The sequence below is a fragment of the Lytechinus variegatus genome, chromosome 17 (assembly GCF_018143015.1).
Source record: "Lytechinus variegatus isolate NC3 chromosome 17, Lvar_3.0, whole genome shotgun sequence".
NCBI classification, from domain to species: domain Eukaryota; kingdom Metazoa; phylum Echinodermata; class Echinoidea; order Temnopleuroida; family Toxopneustidae; genus Lytechinus; species Lytechinus variegatus.
This window is the reverse complement of record NC_054756.1, coordinates 24,563,535-24,574,396: the sequence shown is the minus strand read 5'-3', so window position 1 is coordinate 24,574,396 and position 10,862 is coordinate 24,563,535. Positions and strand designations below refer to the sequence as shown.

The following is a 10,862-nucleotide window of genomic DNA, read 5'->3' as shown; positions in this document are numbered from 1 at the left end:
TGGGACCCCATATGGAAGCAGAGCTTGTGAAGGGACCCCTTGATGAAATTGATATAAGAACATAAAAAAACAACAAAGGAAAATATAGCAAAATATTGATGATCGATGAAACAAACATACAAACAAAAACAGGGTGAAATACAGATCGAATTGGTAACTGAAAATATATTTTATCGAAGATTTCGACTTAAAGTATTTAAGTTGGCCTCCTGAAGCTTTACCTCAACAATTTCGAATCAAAACGTTAGACTAGCCCCATGAAAATGTGGTTTTAAACGCCTGCAAAACATCCGTAGCAGCCGCTTTTTGGGGGAATGCCCGAATAACCTTTGACAGAGTAGCGCCCGGCGTTTAGCTAAGCCGTCATTAACATAATCCATGTTTACAAACCGCTGGTTGGCTGGCTGGTAAACGCGTAAACGAGTTACCATCTTCGACAATCAAGGGGGACTCGAGACGTTTAACCCAGGAAAATAATTCTTTTGGACCAGTTTGCGTCTTGCCAGTAGAAATATTAACGATGTTACAAGGCTGAGGAAGTTCAGGGATATTTTCTTCAGGATTTTAAACGTCTTGTCGTGAGTAAAGGAAGGTTTTGTCAGACCATTTTCGCTAACCTCTTTGTTCAACTAGCTCGACGCAGTAGTAACGTATCGGGTCAACTATACTGTATTGTACATGAGCGCAGGCTCCGCGCTTCGCTTGTGTGCAAGAGCGATTTCTACAAGCTAGTTGCAGAAATTGAAGCACAGTGCGCCGGATCTTGAACGCAAGATCGCATAAAATACGTAAATTTCTAAAAAATGGATTACGCATTTTCTAGATGACGATACATTCTCAATGATCTTCTTTTTTTTCTTGAAATCGACATTTGTTCTCCGTCGCTTTATGTGATTTTAAGGGTGTGGCTTTTCCAATATGGCAATGAAATCATATCATTTTTTATGAATTTCTTTGGGTGCCATTTTGTATGCATATTGCACGCCCGTATACACAATGCCACAATGCAAAGCGAACATACATGCACACTCTAGCTCTGTGTGTGTGCATATGTTTTCAGTGCGCCACTAATGAGCAAAAAAAGTTTTGGAGTCACAGATGATATTAAGAAGAACGGAAATATTTGTAAAATATATTTTGATATAACTGTACCAGTGATGATTCATATTAAATTGTAGTTAAAAGTATAGTAATGTTTGGTCCACACAAAAAATTTAGATTGCAGATTTCAAAGTTTCCTGTTTTGTACTTGCATTGATGGAGAATATATGATATATGTTCCATATCTCTTTATCAGCTAGGGTAATGGGGGTAATAGATATTTTATGCATGGGTTACTTCTGATATCATACGTGTAGAATGGGGGTTCTTTTACTTTATATATTTTATTTTGATCTGCTGGCATGGATGACATTCTGGTGTAGTATGAAGAAAAATATATCATTTTGATATTTGTTTTTAAATCTGACTTCAGACTTCATCAAAGTTTGTAAAAAAGACAAATTGACTTTCTTTTTTTTTCTCTTTCTTTCTTTCTTTCTTTCTTTCTTTTTCTTTCATTCTTTCCTTCCTTCTTTCATTCCTTTCCTTTCTTTCTTTCTTTTTTCTTTTCTTTCTTTCTTTCTTTCTTTTTTCTTTTCTTTCTTTCTTTTTTTCTTTTTTTTCTTTCTTTCTTTCTTTCTTTCTTTCTTTCTCTATCTATATCTATCTATCTATCTATCTGTCTATCTATCTATCTGTCTATCTATCTATCTATCTATCTATCTACCTACCTATCTATCTATCTATCCATCAATTTCTATTCTTGTGGCTTTGAAAAATATTTCTTATTTCCAAATTTCATTCTATCCTTCAATTTTTAATGTAATTTTCAATGTATTTTTTCTTTCTTTCTTTCTCTCTTTCTTTTTTTTTCTTTTTTTCAATCTTTCTTTTTTTCTTTTTTTCTTATCTTTCTTTTTTTTCTTTTTTTCTTCTTTCTTTCTTTCTTTCTTTCTTTCTTTCTTTCTTTCTTTCTTTCTCTCTCTCTCTCTCTCTATCTATCTATCTATCTATCTATCTATCTATCTATCTATCTATCTATCTATCTATCTATCTATCTGTCTGTCTGTCTGTCTGTCTGTCTGTCTGTCTCTAGTATCCATCTATCTATCTATCTATCTATCTATCTATGTATCTATCTATCTATCTATCTATCCATCAATTTCTATATCCATCAATTTCTATTCTTGTGGCTTTGAAAAATATTTCTTATTTCCAAATTTCATTCTATCCTTCAATTTTCAATGTATTTACCTGATTTTTTTGCAATTATTATATAAATGATCTAAATTAGGTCTTTTATTTCCTGAATTTCAACCCACTTTCATCACTGTTTCTGCTAATTAAAATGTTCAAGACTTGTCTTATTTAGAACTCTATCTGCAAGTGAAGTAAAGTTTTTATTCTTGGTTTCTGTATCCCTTTAATAAGAAATAAGTGCTGTTATAGGCCTACACATGTGCATCTGTTATACATAAATGTACCAATTTAAGTTGATGTTACTTTGTTTATTGATTTTTCCCAATAATGAATAATGTTGTTGATCTTGTATTTCATTTTATTACATTTCGTTTTTTCCAGATAACAATGTCTGAGCCTCGATACACCATCGAGCAGATAGAACTCCTGCGACGTCTCGTCCGCACCGGACTAACCAAAGATGAAATCATCCACGCTTGCGACACCATGGCGAAGATGGATTCCGAGTTGGGACCCCTCCCATCCAGAATGGATCAGCCCATCGTCAGCTCTGCTGCCTCTCCACCAATCAGCAGCTACCACGCCCCGCAGCAGCTGACAGTGACGAACAGGAACTCGTCATTGGACACCACGAGCGGGTTGGGCCAGGAGCCGGCATCTCCTGGGAACAGGACCTCCCTGGTGACCCTCCTCTCCAATGCAGGACATGGATTCCAGGAGAACGGGGATGGTATTGATGGAGTCAGAGGAGGCAGTGGTGATGAATTCCATGTTACCAACGAGGAAGTGGAAGCTCTCTTTAGGTAGGAATAGGCCTATATCTCAGCCCTATTTCTTGAACTTCATTCAAATACCATCTACAAATTTTTGATAATCTGTGACTGAATTTTCTTGGTCAATCAAATTGCAGAATTTTAGTAGCACATACAGTGGCTACCAACTTATGAAAAAAAACAATGTTATCTTGTTACTCAACCCAAGATATTGCAATGGCTTTTTCTTACCATAGATGTACTTTGATTGTCATAGAAATTATGGTTTTTGATGAAAGAAGTTTACTGTGATACAACTGCAGTTACTCCCTATATACTAGTTTTATTTTCATGCAACTTATATCAGCAGGGCCTGAACTGTTGTTTTTATAGGTTAAACAAATGGAAAATGGATACTGCTACATCTTTCGAACGTTTATTCCGCTGAATCAATAAGAGAGAAAAACAAGGAGAGTAAGATTAGTAATGGAAACAGATTGTAGTGAGGGAAATTTGAATCGCCTGTATTTATGTTTTCAGGATAATTGGTAAACAGAGGACAAGAGGTATTAAATTCAAACAAAAAAACAACAGCAAAACAACCAGAGAACTTGTGGCAGCGGTGGGATGGAAAAGCTTAAAACCAAGAATTGATCCCTGACTAAACAAGGATTTTAGACCACACTTCTATGGAATGCTGAGTTTCATCACCTTCTTCAATATTTATAAAAAAAAATCTAAAATTATAAATCATTTTGATTCTATTATATTCTCTTATCACATTCTTCACATTTTGTAGCAAATTTGATTATTTGAAAGAACATCTTACTGCATGATTGAAATGATTTTTTCCTGTTGAATTCTAAAGGTGGCAAAGGGCACCAGGTAAAGGTGTGGTCTACAGTAATTTGGTGTAGGATTAAGTAAACCCCTGTTTTTTAATAGAATATTGACCATGAGGTCTATGGATTGAATCTCCTCTGCCCAATGCCCATACAGTTTTAAGGCATCTGTCAAGATTATTTTACTATATCCTGCTCTCTGAAACTTGATCCTACATTACACCTTCTCTAATTCTCTTTTGGTTGTGTTTAGTTTTTTATGTATTTTTTTGTGTAGGTCAAAATTACAGGTACAGGCAACTTTGCCTAAGTCAAATTTTTTGGGACTCTGAAACATAACTAATTCATGAGAGCTTTGATTTGAATGCTACAGAAGTGCTGTGGAAGTACATTGTCTAGTTTGATAGATTACTTCAAATTACTTCATTATTCATTATGTGAATTACAGAAAGTTGAATTATGTGGACTTTACTTGTATTCGTGCAGGAAAGGTCATATGAACGTGAAAGAAGATATCAAGGAGTTCCTGACCCGCAATCGTCTCTCCCAGAATCTCATATCCCATTCTACCGGTATCAGTCAAAGCTACATCTCCCAGTTCCTTCTCCACGGTTACGTGATGCGGAGGAGCACCCAGGCCATCCTGTATCGCTGGTATCTTGCCAAAAGAAGAGAGCTTGAAGTCCTTGGTAATATTTGTTACAATGTAATCTTCATTGCTGGATTATTGAAAGCACAGCTTCTATTTCCTGTCTTTAGCTTGAGTTGTCACTATTGTTATGATTATATTATTACTTCAATTAAGATTATTATTATTAGTAGTAGTACATGTAGTAGTAGTATAGGGGAATGTTTCATAAATATTAAAATACTGATTCAGTACTGAATCCAAGGTTTGAGCTCTGGGTCATATCTTTTGGATGTTGGAATTTGGTAGTTTGTCCCCTACACAATAATTATCATATATCTCATGGCTAAAACTGACTTAACTTACTCCATTAGACCATATTGAAGAAGTAAGATGAAATCCAACTTTCCTTTTAAGTTTAAGTATTTTCGATCCCACTGCTGCCACCGTTTCTCTGCCTTTTTGCTGTTGTCTAATTGGTTACTTTCAATCAGTACTGAATTAGTATTGGGGGTTCTTCATGTGGCTAGAGTGCAGGCAAATGCCACAAGACTTAGTTGTCTCATTTTGGAAAGTTTCATTGAGTGATATGACTTCATGTGAATTTTGTTCTCATTCTTTCATTTCCATTTGTAGGTGTCATTAACAGTACACCAGAACAAGACAACTCTGCTTCCTCCCCGCACATCAGCCAGCATCGAGTCCGCCCTCTGCAGCCTCGTTACGCTCCTTACCAGGCTCCGACCCAGTCCACGGGCAACAACTCCGCTGCGAATGCGGGCAAGCGGAGGGAGAGGTTTGTCTGGAAGGACAACTGCCTGAAAGTCCTGGAGGCGTACTTCAAGAAGAACCCGTACCCCAACGACATGGAACGTATCAGATTGTCGGATGCGTGTAATGCTATGCAAGAAGCCTCAGGTGAGAGTTAAAGTGATTAGACCTATTCGGTTGAAACCAAACAGACATTATGCAAGTGGGTGTAGACCAAGATGTCCTGTCGGTGCAAGAACACCCTTAACACCACACTTTCGTGCTTCGCATGCATGCAAAAATGGCCTAAGCAGCACGCATTAGTGCATTGTGTAAGGGTGCTTCTGCACCGATGCGGTGCACAAAAATATTTTGCTAGGGGCGTTCTTGCACCAACATTATGAAGTGGCATTTTTACTGATTATTCTGCCTTATTTTGACATAAAAGGGTTATTCTACTTTTAAGGGGAAGTTCACCCTGAAGAAAACTTTGTTGCAAAAATAGCAGAAAAAATAATAAACAATATTGGTGAAGGTTTGAGGAAAATCCGTTAAAGAGTAAGAAAGTTATTAGAGTTCAAAGTTTTGGATTTGTGACGTCATAAACGAGCAGCTGCCCCATGTGTTATGTAATATAAAATGCATTAATTTCAAATTTTGCATGGTTCCTGATGACTTAATTTTGTTTTCTATTCATGATCGGGTGTGAAATGATTTGTCTATTGATATACAAAAGGTAGAGTGAAAACCATTTTCAATTTTCTGAGAAAACGACATTTCATTGATTTTTTACCATTCACTATGTAGGAGTGCTGCTCGCATATGACGTCACAAATCAAATAATTGAAATTCTAATAACTTTTTAATTATTTGATGAATTTTTCTCAAACCTTCGGCAATATTTTTATTATTTTTTCTGCTATTTTTACAATAAAGTTTTTGTCAGGGTGAACTTCCCCTTTAAGTTTGGTTGTTTAAAAAAAAATTCAAAGACACTAGATATATAAATAGAGCATAGATTCCAAGAATACTACTATAAGCTGTGACAAAAAGTGGCCTGTATTTTATTGCAAGGTACCTTAGCGGTCATAATCATGTTTCTCACAATATTTATTTTTGTCAAGCTTTTTTTTTTTTGAATTATTTTCATTTTATCCAGGTAACGATATTCCTGAACACAGCAGAGTAAATCCAAGCAAAGTTTACAATTGGTTTGCAAATAGAAGGAAAGATGCTAACCGTAAAAAGAGAATGGGTAAGTGTAAACACCAGCATCTAATTACCTGTCTAACAGGTGTAAATACATGATTTCAAGCTATTCAAGGGGGGTGGGGATGTCAGAACAGTTTGTCCTAGTCTGCTATGCAGACTCTGAATGGCTCATGAGGTGGGATCTGCTACTGGTTTGCGAAGGAAACCAGCCTGAAAGGGCGAGCGAAGCGAGCCATTTCAGAGTCTGCTTCTTCTTTGGAATTCTTGCCTCAGTAGACCTAGTCTGCTATGCAGACTCGTTGAATCAGCTGAGGTACACACACTGCAGATGTGGGTCTACATTTGAAATTGAAATTGAAATTGAAATGGTTTATTCAGAAATCTTCATCGCAGCCAAAGGCTGAATTGCGAAATTCTGTACAAGGTAAAATACAAAATATATACAATAACAATTGCTATAACAAAATGACATATAAAAGTAATGAAATAAATAAATGTTATATGTTGTAAATTAAGAAAGGAGAAGATTAGAATAATTTTATACATGGGATAACAGTAATATTGGATAGTTGTAACCACAATATGATTCTGTGGGGATAAAGTCAGTCATTCATAAGCTTGCATGAATAAAATAAGAAACAAATTATAAACAAATGATATTTCTTTAAAGAATTGAATATGAAATGTAACTGAGCCGGAATAAGGGGGAAAATGAAAAAAATGTTGATGAGGTGGGTAAAACTGATTAAAGGACTTTTGTCAATGAGTTAAGTAGTATTTGTATTCACTTGGCTTACACCATGTACACGGAAATAAGAGATATCATAAATCTAATGATTGATTAAATATTTTCTCGCTGTATATGTATATGTATATGTATAAAACTGGAATTAGCATACTAAACATTTGTAGACTAAGTTTGTCTCCCCTGAGCAATAGGTTTGCTGCCTGAATTCATGCCATTGGACGGCCTACATCTACTTTTGGAAACAATGTACTTTTCATATTTGTGGGTAGGCCTATTGTCATTGATATTGATATGTCAATTTCAATTTAGTTACTCATGAATAAAATAAATAGAATAAGTTACAAACATATACCATAAATCTACATATATACAAAAAAATTAAAGTCACAAAAACAACAATAAATCATACATTCATTGGTGTTAATCTGTGATGTCATACTATTCACGGGGGGGGGGGGGGGATGACACAATAGATCATTCCCCCCTGCAAAACAGGTTCACCACTTGGATTTAAGCCAGTGTAAACATTGGGTGATTTCAAGTCTGGTGTTGAAATTTGGATTGCTTCCCATAGCTCCAAAACTTATTCAGAGTTTGCAAAACTGATCCAGGATACATTATTGGCATCTCAACAACTAGTGAATGACTTTTCGGGACCATCTTCATTTTATGTTTGATTGTGTAAAAATTGACCAAACAACAACACCAAAAGGTCAACACTGAACTTGAAATCACTCATTGGATCAAGTATGAGGGACAGCAAGAATGGAATTTCATATTAAATGACCCTGTTTGAAGGTCAAGTCCACCCCAGAAAAATGTTGATTCAAATAAATAGAGAAAAATCTAACGAGCATAATGCTGAAAATTTGATCAAAATCGGATGTAAAACAAGAAAGCCATGACATTTCAAACTTTTGCTTATTTTTCACAAAACAGTTGTATGCACAACTCAGTGACATGCAAATGAGAGAGTTGATGATGTCCATCACACACTATTTCTTTTGTTTTTTATTGTTTGAATTATACAATATTTCATTTTTTACCCAATTGACATCAAGGACCAACTTAACTGAACCATAAAATGTTATAACAATGGTAATGCCACATGTTCAGGGAGGAATAAAACTTAGTTTCACAGGACATTGAGGAGAAAATTAGAATGTTTCATATTTCATATAATAAAATACAAAAGAAATAGTGAGTGAGTGATGTCATCAGTCTCCCTCATTCACATATTGACCGGGATATGCATATAACTGTTTAGTGAAATTAAGCGAAACTTAAAAATATCATAACTGTCTTATTTTACAATTTGATTTTGATGAAATTTTTAGTGTTATGCTTGTTGGATTTTCTCTTTTTTATTCAAATCAACTTTTTGTTGGGGTGGACTTGTCCTTTAAACGATGTTAGTAATAATCAAAGCTCAGATTAAATCCTAATGTGAAAACTAGAAAAAATCCTGTTGTGAAAACTACATAAAGTCCTGTTGTGAAAACTAGATAAAATCCTTGCAGTAATGGCAGAAGAAGGTCATCAATTACCAATTAGTGAAATTGTCAGTTTGTACATAGCTTTCCCCAGCCATGTATATGATAAAAACAGTTTTTTTTTACGCCATCAGTATGGTACTCGATACAGTTAGTCTCTCAAGCTATATTTCCTTACTATTTACAGCTGGAGAAACGATAATAACAAGAAATGTCTCTCACGATGATGACTCAATGCCTGAAGTGGATTATATCGATGGCTCAAGTGCTGATCTGACAAATGATGGTGACATGACAGGTTAGAAATTTATACATTTATCATTAAAAACTCATCTCTTTCGTACTTTGTAGTTTTAAAAATATTACATTTAGTTAATTCATTGAAAGCGCTTTGTGCCTTATGGGAAAAGCGCAGTACAAATAATAATGATAGATGCGGATCCAGGATTTTTATGGAAGGGGGGTTATTTTCTCAAATGTTGACAAGCCACTCCCCGAAAATGTCATCACAAAAAAAGGGTATTGGGCCACCATTAAAATCTTGCAAGCAAGAACAAACAACTCTGAAATTTTTACAGTGTGCACTGCTTGAATTAACACCATTGCTGTTTTATTTCTTAATGTATACCAAGCGAAAAAAAACCTATCATAAGCAGTATGTAGACTCCTGAGCAAAAGTCATAATGAATTGCAAACAGAAGATGAATGAAAAATTGCAAGATGAAAAAATTCCACATGAAATTTTCTTACATGTATGTAATTTTTGACAGGTGAGCTTGAAGATGATCCCAACAATGGCAGTATGATGGATCACATGGGGGGCGATGACTCCCACCAGGATCCCGCAGAGGTCGCGACCCAGCTGGTCGAGGTCAACAACTCCATCATGACCCTCATGAAGGCCGTGGAGGAGAGGACGGACGACCCTCAGGTCAAGACTGAAGCCGATACGTGATGGTGTTTGAAGTAAAAATTTGAGGCTGCTGCATGTGATTTTAATAAGGAGCAAGTGTTTAATGTGTTGGCACCTTCTTGGTGCAGTGTCAGATTAGGTGTTGAGTTGTTAGTACCATCTTTCATAGCCCAGTGTCAGAGTGGGTGTTACCATTGGTGTTACGATTAGTATTACCATTGGTGTTATTTTGATAATTCTTCTGGTGCTGCAATTGATGTTACCTTTGGTGTTACCATTGGTGTTTCAATTAGTGTAACCTTTAATTGGTGTACTTATTGAAGATATTGGTGTTTACCCTTTGTGTTGTCTTTGGTGTTACTTCTGATGTTACATGAACCTTTGAGGTGCTTGCACCATCTTCGTGCAGTGTCGGCACAAGCGGTAATGACCATTGCTTTTGGCATAATTCTTGACCGCACTAGCACTGGTTGTACGATTACAACACCTTTTGGACTGTCAACACTCATCAATCCTGAACACTTACTATTCTTATGTAAGAGAGTTTTTAACAAATGATATTGCTGAAGTATGTGAGTGACAATAATTTAATATTTATTACTATAATCTGTGTATGACTATAAAGAGGTCATACTAAAAAAAAATCTATTTATTTGTAAAATAAGAAGGTTATTCTTGACAATCAAACCCAAAACCAATTAATATGCTGTTTTGGATTAATATCCTCAGTGTATTACCTTGCCTGGCATATATCCATGAAGGGCCCTACCGACTTGGTGTTAAGTACTAATTGGGTTAAATATATTCATCATTTTAATGATAATTATCAAATGTCCCATTCTGAATTATGGAGATTTTGGTCGTCAACTGAATCAGTTTCCCTGAAAGAATGATTGTCAGCAAACTGGCGCAGCTTAACAAAGTTTTTGATAAAAAGAGTATTAGATATCGAGAGATAACTTATGTTAATTCAATAGAAACAATTGGATATCTTTGAAATACATTTGTGGGTGCTAGATGCTAAATAAAGATTCAATCAATCACAGGCAGTTTTATCAGAGAAATAGCAATACCAGGGAGTCAACATTCCTACTACATCTTCCTTTTCTTCAATGATATACATGCAGTGGAACCAAAAATAGTCTTATTTCTCATGCATCATTCACTTGTCAATTTGGTGATAGAGAACTTCAAATATCCGCTGTTTTCTTTGTTTTATGAATTATTGATCATGCTTACTCCACCACTTCTATATCTGAACACCTAGCTGAAAACCCACCTTA

General features: G+C 35.5%; 1 protein-coding gene across 3 annotated transcripts; it reads left to right on the top strand.

Moving 5' to 3' along the window:
* Window positions 1–348: 348 nt before the first annotated feature.
* Window positions 349–10,706, top strand: LOC121431330 (homeobox-containing protein 1-like). 3 transcript variants are annotated; one of them, XM_041628867.1, is made up of 7 exons: window positions 349–588; window positions 2,623–3,044; window positions 4,322–4,524; window positions 5,100–5,381; window positions 6,373–6,468; window positions 8,854–8,964; window positions 9,437–10,706. In XM_041628867.1, the coding sequence occupies exons 2-7, from the start codon at window positions 2,629–2,631 to the stop codon at window positions 9,619–9,621; spliced, it is 1,293 nt and encodes a 430-aa protein (XP_041484801.1). In that variant the 5' UTR covers window positions 349–588; window positions 2,623–2,628; the 3' UTR covers window positions 9,622–10,706. The 3 variants fall into 3 exon arrangements, with proteins under 3 accessions (XP_041484801.1, XP_041484800.1, XP_041484802.1); XM_041628866.1 differs by having other exon boundaries at window positions 350–578; XM_041628868.1 differs by lacking the exon at window positions 349–588 and adding an exon at window positions 654–788.
* The last annotated feature ends 156 nt before the right edge of the window (window positions 10,707–10,862 follow it).